We start from the raw sequence: 23510 nt of genomic DNA, 5'->3' as shown, positions 1-23510 counted from the left end.
CGAAGTCTTGAAATATTGTATTATTTTGAAGTTTCAAATATGTAGTATTAAGTTACATCCGATTTTATTTTTGCCGTTCTCTACCAAATATCTAACTAAACCAAACAATTTGTTTTTTTTCAGAGGCGAGATGATAATGTTTTAATAGCGCTTATCAAGCCAATAGAGGAGATCAGAAGGATACTGAAGGAGAGCATATCGCCAGCACCACTGGACGATGAGCCCTCGGTTGGATGTTGAACCTCATCTTTTCATTATAATTAATCCATTTTTTGACATCAACAAAATCTTGTTTCATCACACACTAATTTGACAGAAACATAAACAGTGATGAGTGTTATATTTCTACAAGATACCCCTATTTTCTAAAATGTACCGTTAATATCTAAATCTAATGAATTTGTACTGTATAAATGTAAGTGAAGGTAATCAATTATGATTGTTTGAAACCGCGAAATAACTCAAAATCGTTAAATTGATGGTTCACTTTATAAAAGTAATTAAAATACATCATAAAACATTCTTGTATAGACTGACACAAAATATTGTATTGTAATTCAATAAAATCAGTCATACATGAGGGTGAACTCAAGTAATACTCTAATAGAATAAAAATTAGTCGAGTTCTATGTGTTCTGAGAAAGAGTTTTATACAAGCTGGTCCCCTAGGTAGATTGTTCTGGCAATAATATAACAATTATTTTGAAATAACTGGTAAATTGTAGCATATCTTGTGCAAGTCAAATGAAAAAAGCCCTTGGGTTCTATCAATTCATTTCATATTTCAGATGAAATGTTTCTATTGATTGTTTCAATTGAGCAATAATTCGAAAACTTTTCAGTCACAAACTATTGTACATTTTGTGCATTCCATTAATTGTTACTTCATTACAGCATTATAGCCTAACAAAATACCTAATATAAATTATTATCATAATCAAATTTATAAACATGAAGCACAGGATAAGAACCTTCATTAAATTTTGTTTGTATAATTGTTTTCTCAAGATCTACTTTTGACGTTTTCATTTATAGTAAAAATATGGTAATGAAATGTTAAAAAATGAAATATCAGCTATACGAAAGAGCATACCGTGATGTTACAAACACTCTGATAAACAAACCCCAAATAAATATTGAAGCGTGGATGTGTCTAGTATGTGAAAAGAATAGCATTTATTTATAAGGAACGTGCAAACGCTTTGTATCTTCGCTTTAGGATAAATTATGATTATTTCTTTGTATTTATTGAATTATTATTGAATACCGTAACAATAAATTGATTCGTTTTGTAGTTCTACTTTTTTCCAATCATACCGTACCAACAATATATTTTTTACAAAGCAAATGGAACAAATGGATAATTAAAATTACTGTCAAAGAACAATAATAATATAATTGTAGACTACTGTGGCCAGTTCCATGATAATTTAGAAGTCAACTAGCTTTATCAACTTGTTAAACTGCTTCACGAGTTATGCATACAAGTATTTTTGTACAGTGAAGGTGGAGGGAGTTTTTTCCTGTATTACAGAGGATTTTAAAGAAACAAATCCCAAGTGTCAGTTGTACAAAAGCCGCTCAAATTTTAATCCTGATTAATTTCACGAGAACCAATCAGAGAAGCCTCCTTTTCGAAAAAGTCTTCTCTGATTGGTTCTCGTGATCACGATCAAAATTTAGCCGGCTTTTGTGTAACCGAGCCTAATCATTGGAAATATGTAATAGTATAGCAGTAGAGGCTTACTATTCATTCTCTAATCAATGAGACTTTTGTATGGGATCAGCATTAGAAAATGCCTTCTTCAGCTACTCCAATAAGCAGTTCGCTAATTCAAGGAGAATATTTCTGAATACTTATAGAATTGTTCATAATAACTATTATAGATGTGTATTTCTCTTGTACCCTTTATTTTCCAAGAAGAGAATACTCTCCATAAGCAATAATAAAATAGAATATTATCATAGAGAAACAATAGCGTAAGTAGATATCCCATGGTATAGGGCGTTTATGTTGCAACTTTTACTGTTATCTCAAGCCGATTACTGTCGATTTTTACTGTTTTGTTGGGGTGAGAGGGTATTAACAGCACAGTATGAGAGACTACGAGCGTCGCACAGCTTCACGGGAAAGAACTACGTGTACTATCGGCTTGAGATAACAGTAAAAGTTGCGACATAAACGTCCTATACCATGGGATATCTACTCACGCTATTGTTTCTCTATGATATTATCCACAGTGATGTATTATTTTTAAAATGACCAAGAAGTGTGCATTTTTGAGCCTAGAGAAGAATGGTTATTTGTGCCTGTTACGAGATATTTAAATAAGAGAGCAGCGTAAAATGAACAACATACATCTCGATCTCGATATTTGAAAAAGATCAAACCCGATGTAAAGACCTGTTAGAGATTAAAAATAGAATAGTGAGAGGTGTGGATCACATTGACATGGCTCATTTAATAATTAAGCCATTAGTAATAGTAAAAATAAATATCCAGTTGGCAATGGACAACTAGGAAGCCATGCAGTGAGTGCTGGGAGGACTCGAATAGCCCTATTATATTTTTAGCAAACCAGGTGAGAAATAGATTCAGCCAACTTCCTCACTCTATTTTCATACACCTCAACGCAAAAACACAACAACGCTCTATTCTAGCGTTTTACAATTTAAATCCATAAATCACATCAATTAAAACGCAGTAGACTAGTCAGATATTTGGAAAGATGGATGAAAACAAGCAAAATGAGTCCAATTATCAGTGCACGCATGAAAAATAGTTTATTTTCGCTATTCATTATCCTGCCATCAACATAAAAACGGGACGAAATTGTTCAGAATAAACTGAAAAATTTAAATTTCTATAGTCTTCAACAATTTCTAGTCATCAACAAAAGGTTGTCTGGAAGACGATTTTCAGCTTTATTTCGGATAGTAAGAGGGTAATCAAACCAAACTCCTCACCCCTACGCATTGTACAAGAGGGGATGGGGTTGCTTTAAAGGTGGCATTTACTGTTTTTTCATAAAATAATATCAAAAACTATGCGCCTAAAGCCTCAAATTGCTACAAATTTAATTATTATTAAACGAGAATCCCAATTAACAAATTAAACGCAGCAACATCATTAGAGATCGAATTAGTACATATTGACTGTCAACTTAAAAATGTGACCGGTGTGGTCACGAAACCTTGGTCGTGTACTAAATAAAACAGTGTAGAATTTGACAACATATTTGTGTTTTTATTCAATTATGGAACGGTTCTACAATATTGACAATGATTCAGTCGAATTTTTAAAGTTATAATTTGAAAAGAGAGTAATCTAGCGATGTATACGAAACCGCAGAAACACTTGTTTTGCGGCACATTGGTTGGCGTATTTGTTGCGGAGAAACCGCCGAGTTTCCATTTCTACAAGTCCCGTAATTCTGACTCAATTTAGATCGAGTACCCTACACATACCTACTGTGAAGTTGTTTGGGAATAGATTACTACTATATACGACAATAATTTGACTTGTTGCATACTGCAAGAGCTCTGCTCAATTGAGCGGCTGAACGCAACAATTCTTATACACGGTGTCCCACGAAGAGGTTTGCACGTTCAATTTTATATTACGTGCCCATTAATGCACCGAAAGTTTTCAAATTTTACACAGTTTACAAAGTAGGTTCTAAAAATATTCTGGGAAAATTTCAGCTTCCTAATTCTCGTAGGAACCAAATGGCGGCATATTGAAAATTTTACCAATTCGCTTTCTGGAAAAGCTACTGCCACCATTTTTTTTCTACTGAAGGTTAGGGGAGCTGAAATTTTCCCAGATTATTTTTGGAACCCATTTTTTAAACTGTGTGAAATTTCAAAGATTTCGGTACAGGAATAGGCACGTAATATAAAATTAAAAGTGCAAACCTCTTCGTGGGTCACCGTGTATGTAAAGATAGAAAGATTCTGATTTCGGATTTGGTTTCGGCACCCACAAGCGTAAGTCAAATTTCCTTAAATTACCAAGAATAAGGGGGTTTTTGTTACTTTTATATAATTATTCTTATAGCGCTCAAGTTCACTAGAGCTTTGTTGTAAGTAGCATATAAAATGTAATTGCACCCATTTTCTTGCAGTTTGCGCCGAAATTTGAGACAATGAGCGAAAGATTGTGAAAAATCGCTCAACGTAATGGCACAGCTAGCCGTATATTATGGATATTGCGAACAGCCAGAGTTGAAACTACGGACATTAAGATTACTCGTTAAATAAGCTATATGAACGCAAGTTCGTCAAATTCTTCTATTAATCTTGATACATGATGTTATTAATATGAATGTTGGGTATCAGGATAATAAAACATACAAATTAGAATGACATACGATGATATTATTCGAAAATGCAATTTGTTCATAGAACAAACAAATCATATCACTTGTACAAAAAAGTAATTAAAATATTGATTTACATCGATTCAATAACACAAAGTGGAAATGTATTTTTATCTTATTCAAATCATGCTATAGTGAAAAATACAACACACATCAATAGGTGAGTCAACTAATTTAAATTAAGATCAGGCAGAATAAAAGTAAAATTAATCTAACATCTCCTGTATTATTACGGAGTTCCTGCAACAAAAAGGAAACAAATTAAAAATTAGCAGAATCATGAAATTTGTAGTTTTTCCAAATATTATAAAAGTATAAATTTATGAATATAACATGTAGGAGCTGTGGATTCCCACATATCAGTTTCACTGAGTGACCTTTAAGCCTGTTACACACACATTTATTTTTTGCCGTCCTTCCAAAATCTACCAGATACACATTGGCACGGTCTGGGAACACAAAAAAGTGGTAAATTGTTCTAATTCCAGTGGTAATAAAAGGCTCAATCATTTGACTAGTGCAAAATGTTCCCATGAAACGCCATTTCAAAATCGTTGGCTCAAGCTTTTGGCGCACACTTATGAAGTTGATTCACACCAAAATGTGTCGTTTACTAGCTGCGTTAAATGAATAAAGGCTGTTTTACAAACTAACCGTCTAGAAAAGTGTGCATTTCTTTCATTCCATTAGTCTCAAATTTTCTACAGATAAAAATTCATTTAACGAATGGTTAGCAAACATCATTTTGTTGGTTATGTATTCTATGGCTATGCAATGGTAAACAAGCTATTAGCGCATGAGCAGAGAAGCAAGCAGTCTACAATTCAATTTACCAATGAGAGCTCTGAAAGTTTGAACTGTCACAATTTACCAGGCTTTGATTGTGGGGCAGGAATTTGGAACTGGAACTAAAAGTTCTTTAGTTTCTGGTACAGAATCTGTCAAAATTCTTCCCATGGGACGCGGAACTTTCACCTGGTAAATTGTGAATCGGACAATCTACCACATTCCATGTTCCCAGAAGGGGCTCACTATGTGTTTGCCAAGTTATGTTCAATCTAATAGAATTTATAAGGGCGACAAAAAATCGGACGTCCAAAAATCGATTTGTATGTAACTATAGTTACAGTGAGAATATTATTCCCATGTGTTCTAATGGGACTATTCATACTCGCTCGGTTGTGCTGTGTGTGAACGGCCCAATCAGCAATCATGGTAATTATATTTTCACTGTGCCGGTCCAGTCGATTTGTATGTAACTAGAGTTACAGTGAGACTATTATTCCCATGTGTTCTAATGGGACTATTCATACTAGCTCGGTCGTGCTAAGTGTGAACGGTCCAATCAGCAATCATGGTAATTATATTTTCACTGTGCCGGGAGTCCAGTTTAAAGTCGTCCTCCCAAGGTACAACTGTTTCAAGACTCATATGAAAGTACAACTATCACGTTGAAAATCGTCCATGATATGACATTTATCCCATATAAGTTACAAGTAAATTACAGGCTTCATACGTAAAATTAATACAGTAATTGATTGAATTAGATTTTTGTCAAAGTGCAGTGAATTGAATGATAGCTAAGTTTATATGCAACAGTTAATAATAAAAAAGAATAAACAAGACAACCTATTTCGGACTAGTGTAACCTTATCTAAATTTGGGAGAGGAATAGCACAAGGTTACCTTATTTTTTCTCTCCCTATCATTTTTGATGTACTTATTTTATGAATCAATAAAGAATAAGGAATCAGCTGGAAATAAACCAACGTAACAGGAAATTTTCAACTTTCGCACTAAAATCAATAATAATTTCAGTAGAATTCAAAAAATACTTTGAACAAAACTAAGAACAGTGATTTAAAAGTATTGAATTAATTCATGAGGTTAATAACGAATTCACATACAATAGTTTAGTAGGAAATTCCTAATTTTGAATTTTCGGTGAAGTGATTTATAATTACATAGCCTACAAGATTCTTAGATTCTGGAAGGATGTCCACGAAAGCGCTGGCTGGAGACGTAAGGTTCCCAACAGAGAGGAGTGGAGAGGCATTCTAGAGGAGGCCAAGGCCCTGGATGGGCTGTAGCGCCATGGAGTAAGAAAGTGTACAAGATTATTAAATCTAAATAATCTCTTAGGGTGCGTTAAGATATACGTGCCGCGAACATGAGCAATTCACTTTTAATCAGCTGATGCCAAGCTTTTTATACCTGTATCTTACCGTTTCTGTAAAAATACAGATATAATAAGCTGATTAAAAGTGAATTGCTCATAATCGCGGCGTGTATATCTGTACGCACCTTTAGGCTACGTAAAATCATTTCCAATTTATTGATTGACAAAGAATTCGCTGATTTCTTTCTTCTCAGATTTTTTCCATTTCATGCAACTGGAGAAATTCACTTGAAACATCTCTGACATTCATTTGCATCAGTAAGTATTTCCTGTTAAAGAACGAAGTTTCTGCTTACATTTTCTTACAATCTATAAATGTTGAGAGTAACAAACTTTTTAGTACACTTACCTTAGAAATAGCTCGACTGCTGGTTAAGAACATTGTACGGTGAGGAAGCACCTATCGTCCTTCAACTGAAATAGAAATTTGTCACATACAATACTGACTTCAATGGTTATCTTACTAATAAAAAATTTAAAATAATTACAACTAGTTTTATTTCATAAAATCTAGTCTGCTATCAACAGATATCATATCAGTAAAAATAAGAATATAAATATGAATACCCTTTTTAAAATTATTCAGTCACGAAAATGGTACTTGGATTTATATTTTTATTTATATTCAAAAGTAGCCCTAATGAAAGAAGACCTTATCATATCAGATATGTTATCAACAGATATCACATCTAATCTGTTATCAACTAATTTGAATCTGTTAATATCCGAATTGAATGAGAGGACACGAATCTGCAATTACAGAAATAAGCGATTTACGTGCAAACTGCAACTGACACTTGGGTAAATTATATAGAATGTGGTGTATAAATAGTAAGCTTATCTACATCTCAAAATAAGAAGATAGAACTTCAGCTATAAAATGGTCCAACGGAAATTGTATTCATATACAAAACTGATAACAAAATTATTGTATTTTCAGTTAAATTGACAGTATTATCTGTGTTGACTCATATACAGAAACTAAACTGATTCTAGTTTTAATTTTTCATGTTCTTAGTAAGAAGAATACTTCAAAGTTGCATTCTTTTGTACAGTAGTTAACTAGAAATATGAAGTAATGGAAAATACTGCGTTGAAAAACTGCGAAAGTGAAGACCCTAATATATGATTTAATAGTGAAAGGTAAGTCCTAATTTCGGACATTTCACAATATTCTATTTCAGCCTATCTAAATTCTGGAGAGTATCAGCTCAAGGTTCGCCTTTTTTCATTCTCTCCACAATTTCACATATAAGTTTTTTTAAGAATATTCCCAATTGCAATCAACAGACTTCACTTGGGACAATATAATTTAATCTAATACTTACTGTATGAAGAGAGGTCGATTTCGTCAGGTAGTTCAGTAATGTTGACATCGAATCTATCTTGGACATCGTTCAGGATTTTCGCATCATTCTCATCGCTCACAAAGGTGATGGCTAATCCCTGAAAGTATTCAAGAGTATTATTATATGTATATCCAGTGCACTACAAGTAAAGGATTTTAAAAAATATTCTCTTCGGTACTCATGCTAAACAAAGCGTTAATTCTCGATAAATTTAGATCAAAACTGATTCTAAAACGTAATTCAGAATCTTCCATATAAGTCAATGATAAGAAAAAATGTTCCAAGAATTATAATTTGAATTGATTGAGTTTGCCAGTGTCTTAATAACGTTGAAGCCTTGTTTTCACTAGTAGAGTTGGTGGTCGAGTAACTGGAATACTACTAACTCCACTCTACTTACTTGGTCGAGTAACTGTTTTCAATTCAATTGAGAAAAGTATAAGTGTGCTGTCTAGTGAGCAGAACTAACCTCAAAATGTCAATACTTTATAATAAATTTACACTTTTTTGACCGAGTAAAGTGAGGTCTAAGATTCAAGTCGACGGTTTTGCATTTCTCTTTATTTTTATATGTTGCGCATTTACGGCGAAACGCGGTAATAGATTTTCATGAAATTTGACAGGTTCCTTTTTAAATTGCACGTCGACGTTTAAACAAGGTTTTTTTTTGGAAATTTTGCATTTCAAGGATAATATAAAAGGAAAAGAAGCCTCCTTCATACGCCAATATTAGAGTGAAAATCAGTCTATAGAATAGACAATAATAATCATTATTAATCATAAATCAGCTGTCGAGTGGATTATAAATTTGCATGCAATGACGCATGCAATTCAATATCTCAATGTAACTTACTGAAAACACAGCTGTTGTGTGTATTTATTGCGTGCATGCATTGAGGCATGCAATTGATAACTTGAAACAGCATAGTATTTTCTCCCGACTTTTCTCTTCTTTCAACTCGGTAAGATTTTGATGATAGTAGCATATAGCTGTTTACATCAAATTATTAGCATTGTCTATACAACAACCCAAACTGCCATTAGTCGTTTATACACCGATATCTCGCCGACACGACGGAATTTACTCTGATGGACAGTATTAGAAGAGATTGTGGTTTATAACTGCGCGAGGTCTACTGTTCACAGAACTACTAGTGATAAATTAATACTTTTTAATAAATAACAATACTTCTTAAACTTGATAGCCTACAGCACGACTCTACTCTACCAACTCGACACTGTTCATTAGCATAGTAGTGGTAGATTAGAGCGAGAAGCGGCGGTGGGGGAAGGCAAGTGGTAGAGTACTATCACACTGTGCTGTCCCACTCTATTCTACCATGAACGTTTTTATTGAGAGAATTCTCAAGATAGTTAGTACTTGCCCAGGGAACTCTACCACTAACTCTACTAATGAAAACCAGGCTTAATAGGCGAATAGATTTCAGTTGACGATTGAGACAATAATTTATCGGTCGCAGTTGATTTATTATTATTCTACAAATGTTTGCTATGGAATACAAACTCAAAATTAAGTGTAAATACATGTGGATGGATACCTTTGTTCCGAATCGTCCTGCCCTGGCTACACGATGCAGGTAAGTGTCTGAATCCTCAGGCATGTCATAGTTGAATACAATGTTGACTCTCTCAATATCCATTCCTCTGCCAAACAGATTCGTTGCTACCAAAATTCGCTGTAAATAAAAATGATAATATTATTCACAGCTATCAATACCAAAAAATAATCGACAGTCAACAGGCATCTCTGATTAGTTTTGTCAAGTATAAAACGTAATCATACTTAAGCATTACATCAAGCCAATCATAAATTGGAATAGGTTCGGTAATTTCCAGTCAAAATCAATAGAGTCTGATAAACTGAAAATGCAATGCATTGCAATATAACATGGTGGCCAAGTTAATATAATAAGGACAGAAGGACCTAAATCAGTAAATAAAAAATGGTCAAATGAAATAAAAACTCCTTAATAATGTTTCTCACTGCAAGTGATTAATCAATGTTTGGATGTAATTAGTAAGTTTATCCATCGATTGAACTACAGCTGTCCCTCGATAATCCGAAACTTTTTAATCCGAAGTACTCGGTAGTTTGACGCAGGGTCCGGCAGCAACATGCATCTCCGCTCCGCTCCAGATATAAAATATTGTATATTTTACTTAAATTTCTTTCCGTAATTCTTTTAAAAACTTACTTGTACTAACATTTTGTATCCTGAAATTAATAAATTACATGTAACTTTACTGTTTCTTCCTTGTTTTTCAACTTCATCGAGTTCAAACACATTAAGAATAAAGCATTTTGGGTAATCCGACATTTTCGGTAATCCTACTCTATCTCGGTCCCTTAACTGTCGGATTATCGAGGGACAGCTGAATACATTATCACTATTATTATCTTGTTCAGTAATATTAATTTTAAAAATAGATCCAAATTATATTATAAATAATTATATTCTCTATTTTTTACTTTCAAGATTGAGCGTAGAACTCCCCCTACACACAGATGAATAGTTTAGTGGGGGGATTACAAAATGAGTTATATATTGTTAGTTTGATAGGGGGATTCCAAAATAAGATGTATATTGTAAATCATAATCGTGTATAATGTTAAATAAATTTGAATTTGAAGTGGTTAGCACATATTTTATTACTAAAGCGTAACCATTTTCTGGCGTTGGTAATTAGAAAGAGTACCCTATATTAATTACTATTAATTACAAACTAAATTGAGGGACAACCCCGAAATGAACAGTCAATTATAATAGCACTCGTTACCTTTAGGAACTCTTTGAACTCTTGATATTTCTTCAATCGTTCTTCTTGTGTCATGCCACGGTGAATGGCCACTGCAGGTAAGTGTCTGAATCCTCAGGCATGTCATAGTTGAATACAATGTTGACTCTCTCAATATCCATTCCTCTGCCAAACAGATTCGTTGCTACCAAAATTCGCTGTAAATAAAAATGATAATATTATTCACAGCTATCAATACCAAAATAATCGACAGTCAACAGGCATCTCTGATTAGTTTTGTCAAGTATAAAACGTAATCATACTTAAGCATTACATCAAGCCAATCATAAATTGGAATAGGTTCGGTAATTTCCAGTCAAAATCAATAGAGTCTGATAAACTGAAAATGCAATGCATTGCAATATAACATGGTGGCCAAGTTAATATATAATAAGGACAGAAGGACCTAAATCAGTAAATAAAAAATGGTCAATGAAATAAATATACTCCCTAATAATGTTTCTCACTGCAAGTGATTAATCAATGTTTGGATGTAATTAGTAAGTTTATCCATCGATTGAACTACAGCTGTCCCTCGATAATCCGAAACTTTTTAATCCGAAGTACTCGGTAGTTTGACGCAGGGTCCGGCAGCAACATGCATCTCCGCTCCGCTCCAGATATAAAATATTGTATATTTTACTTAAATTTCTTTCCGTAATTCTTTTAAAAACTTACTTGTACTAACATTTTGTATCCTGAAATTAAGAAATTACATGTAACTTTACTGTTTCTTCCTTGTTTTTCAACTTCATCGAGTTCAAACACATTAAGAATAAAGCATTTTGGGTAATCCGACATTTTCGGTAATCCTACTCTATCTCGGTCCCTTAACTGTCGGATTATCGAGGGACAGCTGAATACATTATCACTATTATTATCTTGTTCAGTAATATTAATTTTAAAAATAGATCCAAATTATATTATAAATAATTATATTCTCTATTTTTTACTTTCAAGATTGAGCGTAGAACTCCCCCCTACACACAGATGAATAGTTTAGTGGGGGGATTACAAAATGAGTTATATATTGTTAGTTTGATAGGGGGATTCCAAAATAAGATGTATATTGTAAATCATAATCGTGTATAATGTTAAATAAATTTGAATTTGAAGTGGTTAGCACATATTTTATTACTAAAGTGTAACCATTTTCTGGCGTTGGTAATTAGAAAGAGTACCCTATATTAATTACTATTAATTACAAACTAAATTGAGGGACAACCCCGAAATGAACAGTCAATTATAATAGCACTTGTTACCTTTAGGAACTCTTTGAACTCTTGATATTTCTTCAATCGTTCTTCTTGTGTCATGCCACGGTGAATGGCCACTGCAGGGAAGTTCTGCTCTGTTAGGAGTTGCGATAGGGCCATGCAGCGCTGCACTGACTTCACAAATATAACAACCTGCAAATTCGTTACATAATACATTAAAAATTAATTTTATAAATAATGCATATTGACTTCAATATTTCACCAACTTCAACCGATTTCAACAAGAATTTCTAAATCCAACAAATCTAAATCATAATCACTAAATCCAATTGATTTTCACAAGAATTTTAAGAAAGCTTCAATTGACTAATTTCCAAACGAGAAATCAATTTTAATCATATAAATAAGAAACTTCTTTCCTGTATTCGGAATTGTTAATGAGAAATTGTTCCAAGAAATGATTACTACTAACAATAAGATAGCAATTCTCAGCCAATCTCATGTAAGTCCTATTATACAAAATGTGTGTATTGCAGAAAACTCTACACAATTATTTGTTCAGAAGACTATTCCAGAATTTCCTGATTGACAGTAAGGTCACTCATTAGTACGACGCTCAATCGCATATACAAATAAAACAATGATTCTTCCACCTTTCTCCAGGTAATCATTCAATGTCGAAATTTTTGTGATAAGTATGTATTTCTGAACTTTTGAGAAAATTCGAGCAAACTTTAGTTCATGTTACAAAAATCAAGTAGTACTTATTTAATATTTTTCTGAAATTAATCAATCAAAATATTATGAATGAAACACGGAATAATATCAGTGTGACGAGAATGATGAACACTACTCCAACGTCAACGATAGCTTCAGTAGACACAGAGATGAAGAAAATATTGGAAATGAAATGACTCACCTGGTTGAATTCAAGTATGTCAAGTAATTCAAATAACTTTTTGTTCTTTTCGTTTTCTTTGAGTTTGACATAGTGCTGCTGCAGGCCGTGAAGCGTCAGCTTGGCCTCGTCATCAACGTACACTTCCATCGGCTGAGGGAAAACAACTCTTAGCAAACAATCACAAAACAAAAACACGGATGCCATCTCCATACAACATTATCATACAGCTAATTGGAATAATCAATCAAATGGGATTCAGCAATTATCCCCTGAACACCAGTGGCTCATAGTTGGGCTACATTGCTCTTTACAATACTTGCAATTAAATTTTAAGCGTATATCAGCTTAGATTTGAGTGAGTTTGAATAACTAAAAAATGTTTTCGCAATTTTAGATATCATTTTTTTTGTGTGTAGTTGAGAAGTTGATATTATGGTAATTATTCATATTAAATGAAAAAGACTAAGAAATTGTCAAAAAACCACAGATATTTCCAAGTGACATGAAAGCTTCAAAGTTGAGTAACTCAATGTTCTCTCATATTACTCGATTGAAAAAGTCATCTCGACAATTATTTAATTCTCACACTATTGCAGTGTTTAATTCTAACACATACCACGTCATGGATCAATCAATATTCATGTATCTTGAATAATTTGAAACTAACCTTCCTATCATGTAAATTTATTCAAGATTTAGCTGCATCATATTGAATTGAAATGGCATCAAATTCATTAGACACAAGGACAAGAAAATACAGTTCACAAAAAAATTCACCAAAAATTGCATCTGAATTTGAATTCTTCTATAGATTCAAACTGGTTATTTTATTCCCTGCTCAATACCATCCACTGTTTCTTGTGATTTTATAAGAATTGGTGTAAGAAGTTACTATAACCTACATATTGAACGATTTGAGAAAAAATTAGGAAGTTTTAGGCAATAGTCTGTTATTTCTTTTTCGACTATTGTATTGTTTGCTCTATCAAATAAATGAATAATCATTATAATCAATAGATGATAACATTAATATAACAATCTGAGAAATAGCTTTTTAGGTTACAAAGTGGCAAAGTTTGGACACCCATGTCCACGGTACCACTTCTCAACAGAATTATATATGCAAAAACAATAAAAAACTGTGTACGTTGTAATAGTGAGAAAATTACTAGTTGGTAAAAAAATTGTGCGAAAGATACACAATGGGAAGTCTGCCTTCATGAGTTGTATATGAGGGCGAGGTTAGTATTAAAATGGTTCTTTCGCACACTCTACCCTATTATGTTTTTAATATTGTTTTATAAAAAAACTAAGCCAATTTTAATTATGGATAACTATGTTTAAGGTCAAATAAGATCTAAATTTTAGAATTTACCAAATTCAACAAAAGATATCAGAGCCTGAGGTCAATTGAGATTCAAATTTTGGTTTTTACGATATCATCTTATAGCTGGTGCCTTCTTGACTACATTTAGAAATACTTCATTGATATGTCAGCATTTAGTTACGGGGGTTGATTTTTTTCTAAAACTTCTTTCATGTATCAAGTTATATGAAAGCCTTTAATACTAATGAGAAGCGATAAAATTGAAAAAAATTGAGATGAATAGTCACCGTTACGGCTCAGTCATACCCGTTGCAGAGACTCATACTTCACGTTTGAGGCTTCACTGGCAGGGATGCCAGTCCACTGCTGCATGAAGTCCACATGGAAGTTTGGTGCGGTCTGCTGTGCGGACTCCGCATTCACATTCTGCACCCCAGTGCCACAGTGATCACCAAACATTTACGTCTCCAAACAGTGTTGACGACACTCAACACATTTACGACAAACCAAGTACGATCGGATCGACAATCTTCAAGACTGATGTTGAATATTTTTTCGTAGCATGTCGTTCAAGTAACGAGTTTTATTTGTAGAGTATATCAGACGCTTTTTGACACAATATTGCCGAAATAATTTGAAGCTCTTCCGGAAAACATTTGTAAAGGAAGCGGCACAACTACTGACATTTGTTTTCAGACGATAATGAACAATCTATGACGCAGGTCGAAAATGTAAGACACAGTGTGAAGAGGGAATAGACTTGGAAATTGGTGGGGAATGGCGGTTTTTGTCGAGGATAAACGTATATCGGAGGAAGACAGAGCTATAATAGTGATGGAATAAGCCAACCGATGAAGAAATACGAATCAGATGCTGAACAATAACGCAGATTTTCAAGAATAACCCAATGTAACAGCCGAAATAAACAAATAGAATTACATCTTGCATGAATTTCTTGCAGACTGGACGAATTTCTTTGCTGAGAGTTGCACTGAACATCATGACTTGTTTGCTGTGCGGCGTGTTTCGGAATATTTCCTGCACATCTCTTCGCATATCTGTGGAGACGAAAAAACAGCATAAATAGTAAACTTCGAAACAGATTATGACTAAGAAAAATGTCTTATTCTATGAAATTTTGGTAGAATAATTTAGTTGAATACATCAAGTTTTTTATAAAATAGAATTAATTGATGTACCTTTTGAAATTGATAAAATAATAAAACAAGAATATAAATTGTAACGTTTTATTAATTTCAAAGGGTACTATAATTCTATTTTATAAATACAAGAAAGTAGCCCTGAATTCATACATTTTAGAAAATATGGAACATAAAGTTATATTTATTTATTACATTCCACAATCACGATATCACATTAATGATTGGAAGAGAATCAACAAGATAAACCCAAAAATGTTTCTTTCCCCAATTTTGATTAAAATTGTCCAATAAATCCTATTATATGAAGCGAGCGATTTCTGTATTTATATGTTTATATTTTTTTGATTAAATTTTTTTTTATTAAAATGGTCCAATAAATCCTATTATATGAAGCGAGCGATTTCTGTATATCTGTTTATACGTTATATCTGGTTGTCTGGTTATTTATGTTCAACGGATCTTGAAAACGACTCTAACGATTTTCACGAAATTTGGAATATAGTAGGTTTATGATATCAAAATTCGATTGCACTAGGTCTCCTCATCCCTGGGAGAACTCGCTGGAGGACATTAAAAGGATAATTCAACCTTGGCTGAAACAGTTGTGGATAGTAAAAAAGTGAGTGAGCGAGTATATGAAAAAAACATAAATATCGCATCCCCAAAATTCATAAGATGACATATATCCAGCTGTGAAATAAAAACACGATCATTTTAGAGAATTGTGTTCTGTTTATCAATGAATAAAAATAACGAGCGAATCTCGGTGCCCCGATATTAGATATGATTAATCATAATTCAACATAACCTTCTTTCTGGACTAAATTAATCAAAATTCGGGGGAGAAACAGTGTTGGTCCCCCAATTATTTTAATTGTGCATATTGAATCAACAAATTAATAATTAAATAATGGGTTATTTTTCTAGAATATGTCTGGATGAGACAAATATGAGATTAAATGGGCATACTTTGAAAAATATATTGGCGGCCTAGAATGACCGAGTGAGCTCTATGTTCACTAAGAAAGCTGAGTAAGAGATCAGCTTCTTATTGGAAAAATATGATTAGAACTTTTCCAATAAACATTACTTTAGGCTACTTTGTATAGCTTCAAAAACATTTCCGTAAAACTTCAAGGCCCAATTCACACTGAAGTAGCGTGGCGCTGACGTGGCGGTAGGGTGGCACTGAATTTTCCAACTACCATAACTATATTATAAACATATGGTTAAATGCAAACAAAATTATTCTTGTGTTTTGAACTGTAAATTGAGTGTGTAATTGAAGAATGTTAAGTGAAACATAACCTAGCTACGTATGGACTGTTGTATAAATTATAAATGGAACCGTTTTATGGGCTTATAAGCCTGTGGTACTTTTCTGTAAGTTGTGTAATTCTGAATGATTAAATAAATAAAAATGGCATGGCGAAACGTCACTTCAGTTTGCATTGGATCATGTTTATATAGGAGTGGCGTGGAAGTGACAAAAAGTCAGCGCCACGTCTCTTCAATGTGAATTGAGCCTAAAGATTCAATTTCGATAGCAATTCTAGTTAACCGGTTAACTCTCGGTTTAGAACAGAAGTTTAAAATGAATGGTTTTCACATTGTAATCTAAAGCTGGGTTTTCGTTTGTGCGTAAATGCCGTCGTCGACCACGACAGGTTGAGAATCTCAGATTGGATAGATTTCAATCTGTCTAAATAACCTAAAGATTATGCTCAATTATGTTTTAATGTGGGAGGTTGAGTTTATATTTTTTTATACTTACCATATGTCAATATGTTTATACTATTAAAAATGATTTAATTCTTGAATAATTAACTTAACACAAAAATAATGAAAAAAATTATTTGATCAGCTGTTTTAGCGCACTTAAGATTTGTACAATATGAATGTAAACAATGCTTGCCGTCGTCGACTGCGGAATTTTACGCACAAACGAAAATGCACCTTTAAAATGCCTCTCAATTCCTTGACCAAGACAGTTGTAAAAGTGTAGACCCTGGATGGAAACATATTTTTTTATTATGTTGCATAATATTGTATATTAACCTTGAATTATCAATAGGATGATGAATAATCTCTCAATTTTAGAATGATGAAGCACTAACCTAACAGTTCCAACATTTTGTCACATTCGTCAAGGACAAAGTGCTTGAGATGCTTGAGGTCCAGCTTCTTGTTGCGTACCAACGCCAAAATTCGTCCGGGTGTTCCAACCACGATGTGAGGACAGTTCAATTTCAACGTCTCCTCATCCCTCTGAATCGGCAGTCCGCCGAAGAAAACTCCAACCTAAATACAAACACAATTATTTTTATTCACTAGAGACATTTTTATGATCTAATATTCTGGTATATGAAATGTTTAAGAAAACAAGAATAAAAAAACTAAACCTGATGCATTCCATTTTTCAACAAAATCTGCAGTTACAGTACACAGATGAGTACCTATTCACTAATCCAGTATTTTTGTATTCAAGTACCATTGAGAATGAGTTAAAAATAACTATAACTATTCAAGAAATAAATAACTCGAACGTTTAAAACCTTTGGCATATTGTGCGTATCAATATAAATGTAACAGAATTTTCATAAAAAATTCTCAAGTAGGCCCTATTCCTACTTCTGTTTTGGAGAGGATCTTAATAAAGTCAAGCCAACAAAACTATATCAGATTTCAATGAAAAATGAACCAAAGGAAGGAATGCCTCTATCATAATTTATGTGATATAACACAAATGAGAAAACATGGGAGTTGGCACTATAGATTGAAGCAGAACATGTTTATAAAATTCTATATATAGAAGATACCTTCTGGATAGAGAAATAGCAACACTAATTTTCAGTAGTATTAGGACGAATACAGACTAGGCACTTTTACCGTTGCAGAGGGGAAGCGTTAGTTAGTTTATGAGGATGCCAGTCTTATTCTTGAGGAGCAATAGGCAGCTTAGTGGGTTTCCATCCAGTAGTGAGAGTGTGGCTTTGCCGGGGACACATGACAATGTCTAACACCTCCTACATGGGCTGGGCTCCTAACTCAGGAATGGACAGACTCACATAAGGTGAGCTTAGCTTATTAGGTTTATATCTGTGCGTAAATATTTATATGATTTGTAATAATTGTATCCACAAATAAACAAATGCATTTTGCCGTCATTCAAGTTAAGCTCAAAGACATACGAGGCAGTTATCGCCGAGTCGAGTCCTTCATCAATGGCGAACTGTGCAGTCATGGCCTAGCTAGGTACCTAGTAACTCAACAGTACTAAAAATGAAAATTTCATACATAAAGCTTACCTTGATGTTTGGCATACATTTCGAAAATCGTTCATACTCTTTGCTGATTTGGAATGCAAGCTCTCTGGTATGACACATGACCAATACACTGACTTGGTTGTCAGTTGGTTCAATTTGCTGTAATGTCGCCAACACAAATACAGCAGTTTTTCCCATACCGGATTTCGCTTGACACAATATGTCCATTCCAAGTACAGCTTGAGGAATACATTCATGTTGCACTGGAAGGTAAAAATCACAGATAATAATAAAATAAATAGTAACGTGAAAGTATTAAATTCATAGAAATTTAATAAAGTATAGATATTCGCATGTACAGAATCATTGCCAGCCATTAAAAGAAATTTACTTGTGAGGATTCGCAGTAAAGGCTGTGCAAAGGCTAAAAATAAACTTTTTACTCGTGATATTTTTCAAAGTTTTTTTGATTTGTATAGCTATTATAAAGCTATCAAAATGAAAAAGTTTTCTCAGGAAAACATTTTTTTCTGATCATTACTTTTTGAGATATGAGCGCTTAAAGTTTAAATTTTAAGGTCAGAACATTTCAAATTCGGAAAGAGATAAATACATGAGATTTAGAGGATAGATTCTTCATGGTATTGTTGATCTAGTAAAACAAAAATTTTCTGAAAATATCAATTTACAAGATAGTTATTCAATTTACTAAAAATAACCAAAAATAACTTTTAGTTGAGTTATTTTTGGTAAATTGTATAACTTTTCCAAAAATTCATATTTTCAGAAAATTTTTGTTTTACTAGATCAACAATACCATGAAGAATCCATCCTCTAAATCTCATGGATTTTTATCGTACTGAATTTGAAATGTTCTGTCCCACAAAATTCAAAATTCAGTCGCTGATTTATCAAAAAGTAATGATCGGAAAAAAAATGTTTTCCTGAGAAAACGTTTTCATTTTGATAGCTTGATGATATACAAATCGAAAAACTTAGAAAAATATCACGAGTGGAAAGTTTATTTTTAGCCTTTGCACAACCTCAAGATTAAGAGATGCAGCCTTAATTAAAGAATATATCCTTGATGTTCCAAGTTACTGAGAAATCCATATACTCCTATCAATTGATTAATTAATTGAGGTGTTCGATTGATACTTCACAAGGAAATGGAAAAAGTGGATGATTGTAATAGAACCATTAACTTTCAGAAATGGAAAAGTCAAAATTAGATTTGATTGATTCATACAGTGTAGAAGTTAGAAGTTTCATGAAATATAAGATTACCAAAAAAGCTCCACACTACTGCCACAACGCTATAACTAAAAATTTCCGTCAAAAACAAGAATATTTTCAAATATTGCTTGATATTTTGAAATGAGCTATTGCTGTTCAACTATGAAATTCTATTTAAAAATGAACAAACCTTCAGATGGATGTTCAAAACCACAGTCAAGGATTGCTCTCAAAATTTCAGGTTTCAGAAGGAAATCTCTGAAACCGGAACTGTGAATTGATACATAGTTTCCCTTCACTTCCTTTTTAGGTGCTGCGTCTCCTGATCCATCAACTACGGTATTCTCTGGCTGCTCTTCATCTTCGTAGTCCAAAAGATCATCGTTGTCAGCCATCTAAAATCAAATAAAATAATGCATTTTAACCCTGGAATGGTATCTATTCGTATTTTTTCTGCACCAAATGAATATTTTTGTTCTACAAGAATGAATATTGCCCCGACTGCGTCCAGCAGTCGTGCCATCTATCACAACCGGTTTTCAAAGTTATTGCACTAGTCACAGTAGCTAGTTAACAGTTTCTCATCTATATTTATGAGCATTGTTGGAGATATTTTACGAATAACACCAGTAGTGTTATTTTTGAATGTTGTATTTTTAAGTTTTTAATTTTTTATAAGATGTACACTATTGTTTAGTGTGTGATTTGACTTATATTTAGTGTAGTATGTCCTAAGGATTATTTTGAATTGAAAAATAGCACTTAGTAACTTTGAAATTGACAGAGTTCTGTACGAAAGTAGAAGTGACACATCTGAAGCAGACAATGATAGTGTGAATGGATCAGAAGATATACTTGAAATCTCTCTATGTATGAGAACTATAAACATTTTATATTTTTTCTCATAAATACATTAATTTCGAAATCAATTGGACATATAATTTACAATGAAAAACTTTTTATTGTTCTTTATTTAATTTTTTTAAATTACATGACAGAAGATTTGATTTTTTCTATTGCTTAAAAACGGTTTTCAATTATCATTCTCTTAATTATAGCTTGTCAACATGTATCTGGAATGATATCATGGATGAACAGATTTTTTTGAGTGATTTATAATAAAAAAGATAGAAAACTTCACGAATGCTAAGTAAATTTATTACAGAAAATGATTTATTAGAATCAAATTATATCCCTGTAATAACTTATATTAGGCTAGCCTAAAGTGCGAGATAAATTACTTTTAACATGAAAAGGAGAAACCCATTTCTCCCTCCACAGTTTGTAGCGTAGACACAGACGGATATCCTGCGCACAATTGGATGCGCCGTGTCATTTTGCTTTATGTTCTTGTGATGAAAACATCTCTGTGACATACACAAACCAATATACCTGCTGACCAGTACACTAATTGGAACATTGCCAGCAATAGATGGAGGGGAGTGTTGCCGCGTCGCTTTACAAAGCTCTCTCACTCAAACACAAAAGAAGGAGAATGCTGCTAGGTAGTGGGAGTGATTAGTGGAGGAGGAGGATAGAGCATCGGACCTCTCCGTCTTCGAGAAAGAGCCGTGTTAAAAGTAATTTATCTCGCACTTTAGTTCTTGTAATCAGTAACATTGGAAATATCTTATAAACTTTAAGAATCCTAAAAAATATCAAGGGCGGCCAAATTGCCGCCATGCGAGCAGAATTGTAACTCTATAAGGCGCGAGCGGATGAAGATTAATTAATGTATATATTGTTTTATCCCAACTATAAATGAAACTAACAACATTAAATTACTATTCAAAATTAAAATAGCCTAGTGATAAAAAAGTGGAGCACAAATAATGAGCTACACGCGATTACTCTTGTTGAAGTTTTGGCATTAATTAAACTTAACTTTAATTCGACAATCGTTTACGGTAATAATGCGGTATTGATGGGTAGTAATTAGGCATAATGTTTTGAATAGGCTTACAGCTACCGTATCAGTCATGAAGATATGAAAATGTAAAAACTATTATAAATACTATACCCATCATTTTTCAAAAACTGAGAATTGCCTTAGGGTATTACTGAAACATTGATGAAAATCAAAGTTCAAAATCAACAAAACGTTCTCACAAGTACATACTAGTAAATATAAAGTAGCCATGCATCAAATCCTGTTTATCATAAATAGGCCTACATTATCGTATTTGTATTCTTGACTTAATTGAAATGAAAATTAATTTTTTTCATAAAATTGTCCATATTTTTGAAATACAATAGCAAAAAAGGTTTTCACACTCAATATTGAGTAATAATAAACACCAAAACCTATGCATTGTTTCTCTGATACAAGCATAATGGCGCACGTTTGAGAATGCAATTCGACAAACAGTAACGATATAGGACTGAACATTAAATTTGTAGCAATGTAACTAAAATTAATAAAAACATACCTTTTAAATGGAAGATGGTTTAGAATTCTAGTAATACTAGCACAATTCAACCAGTTACACACAAAGAACAGGAACGAATAGTTTTTTTGTATGTTCCTCTTTGCTTCACAAATAAAGAAGAAAACTTGTAGGCTTGGCTTGGAAGTGGAAGCTTTCTTGCTTGCTTGTTCACGTTTTCGTGGAATTGTTGGATTAATTATATAGTAGGCGGTAACAAACGTCTGCTTCGCGGAATTTGTGCGCAGGTGCTAGAGTTTCAGTGCTTTGGGTGAGCAATTTTGGCAACTGTAACAAAATATTTCTTGTCGAATTCCACAAACTTGAAAATAATTGAAAGATTTTATACGATTATCATGCCAGTATGAATCGGAATCATTGTAATCAGAATCAACAAAACACAACTAATGAGCTGATTTTATTTGGATTTTCAAATACTTGACATGTTACTCATTTGTTCTACGCACGCGTACAAATTTCGCAAGACAGACACGAGTGGATTACAAAGAGATTACTATAGTATAAATTTTCTCATATTATAGCTGTTATTAATCAAATATTAGAAGTTTAATGAATATGAAGATATTTTTAATGACACTACAATACACTATAAAAATAAATCATAATTTATAAATTTCCTCATAACGCCTAAGTAGCCATCTTGGAATACTTCACTACCCGCCTTTTTCAAAAATAGGGGACAGTATAACCACAACACTATACGAGGGTTGTAATCTCATGATAAACATGCAGTGTATATATAAATGCACTGAATCTTTTCAAATTTTTCAACAGGATGTATTGTCTCTTATGAGGAAACCTATACGAGATTAATAAACGCGCTGATTTTTTTCAGCTCGTCAACAGGATGAGTCCTCGTATGAGTAAAATATACGAACTTGATGGACCCGCTCCATCAAGAAAACATGCATTATATAGGAAGAGGCATATTCTTCCCTATGGATATGTTGAGTGTTAAAATAAATAGTTGAGTGTAGATGTGGCAATATGATAACATATTTTTCAAGAAAAATTTAGGTGTAATGATTCCAATACCTACGTCAAAAAAAAAACTTGAGTCCCCATACTAAGAGAGTGCTCCACCACCCTCATTACGCTTTATAAACCTTCCACTCTGCATCTATTAAAATCATTATTCACTAAAAAATTTCTCCAAACACCATTACCTACTGCAAACTTGGCTACCGTACTGATACACGTTCCTTCACATGTTCTGTAAATTACAG

The 23510-nt window shown here is 33.1% G+C and overlaps 2 protein-coding genes across 3 annotated transcripts in view; one reads left to right on the top strand and one right to left on the bottom strand.

The window, feature by feature from the left end:
* The window catches only part of LOC111056623 (actin-binding Rho-activating protein), a 30918-nt gene extending 29624 nt beyond the window's left edge, over positions 1-1294 (top strand). The window contains exon 4 of the mRNA XM_022344041.2: positions 124-1294. Within this exon, the coding sequence (XP_022199733.2) occupies positions 124-240 (117 nt within the window). The 3' untranslated portion in view covers positions 241-1294. The remainder of the gene's footprint in view (positions 1-123) is intronic.
* A 3065-nt stretch (positions 1295-4359) lies between these two features.
* On the bottom strand, positions 4360-22455 carry LOC111056716 (ATP-dependent RNA helicase WM6). Of its 2 annotated transcripts, XM_039424922.1 has the most exons (12): positions 22267-22444; positions 20028-20232; positions 18644-18864; positions 17453-17636; positions 15112-15230; positions 12864-12995; positions 11990-12136; positions 10710-10885; positions 9470-9607; positions 7890-8007; positions 6911-6975; positions 4360-4622 (listed from the first exon to the last, which is right to left on the bottom strand). In XM_039424922.1, the coding sequence occupies exons 2-8, from the start codon at positions 20230-20232 to the stop codon at positions 10760-10762; spliced, it is 1134 nt and encodes a 377-aa protein (XP_039280856.1). In that variant the 5' UTR covers positions 22267-22444; the 3' UTR covers positions 4360-4622; positions 6911-6975; positions 7890-8007; positions 9470-9607; positions 10710-10759. The 2 variants fall into 2 exon arrangements, with proteins under 2 accessions (XP_039280856.1, XP_022199829.2); XM_022344137.2 differs by lacking the exon at positions 10710-10885 and having other exon boundaries at positions 22267-22455.
* Between the last annotated feature and the right edge of the window lie 1055 nt (positions 22456-23510).

Source organism: Nilaparvata lugens, chromosome 3, assembly GCF_014356525.2.
Source record: "Nilaparvata lugens isolate BPH chromosome 3, ASM1435652v1, whole genome shotgun sequence".
NCBI classification, from domain to species: Eukaryota; Metazoa; Arthropoda; class Insecta; order Hemiptera; family Delphacidae; genus Nilaparvata; species Nilaparvata lugens.
Note: the sequence above shows the minus strand (reverse complement) of the source record. Positions and strands in the feature narration are given on the sequence as shown.

What these genes read in the sequence shown, in the direction of transcription:
- LOC111056716 (XM_022344137.2), bottom strand. Translation starts at nt 20,232, where the DNA reads ATGGCTGACAACGATGATCTTTTGGACTACGAAGATGAAGAGCAGCCA. An exon ending in TTTTGAACATCCATCTGAAG is followed by an intron (nt 18,865 to 20,027) that starts GTTTGTTCATTT and finishes TTTACCTTCCAG; the next exon opens with TGCAACATGAATGTATTCCT. An exon ending in AGTTCAAAGAGTTCCTAAAG is followed by an intron (nt 9,608 to 11,989) that starts GTAACAAGTGCT and finishes TTTTATTTACAG; the next exon opens with CGAATTTTGGTAGCAACGAA.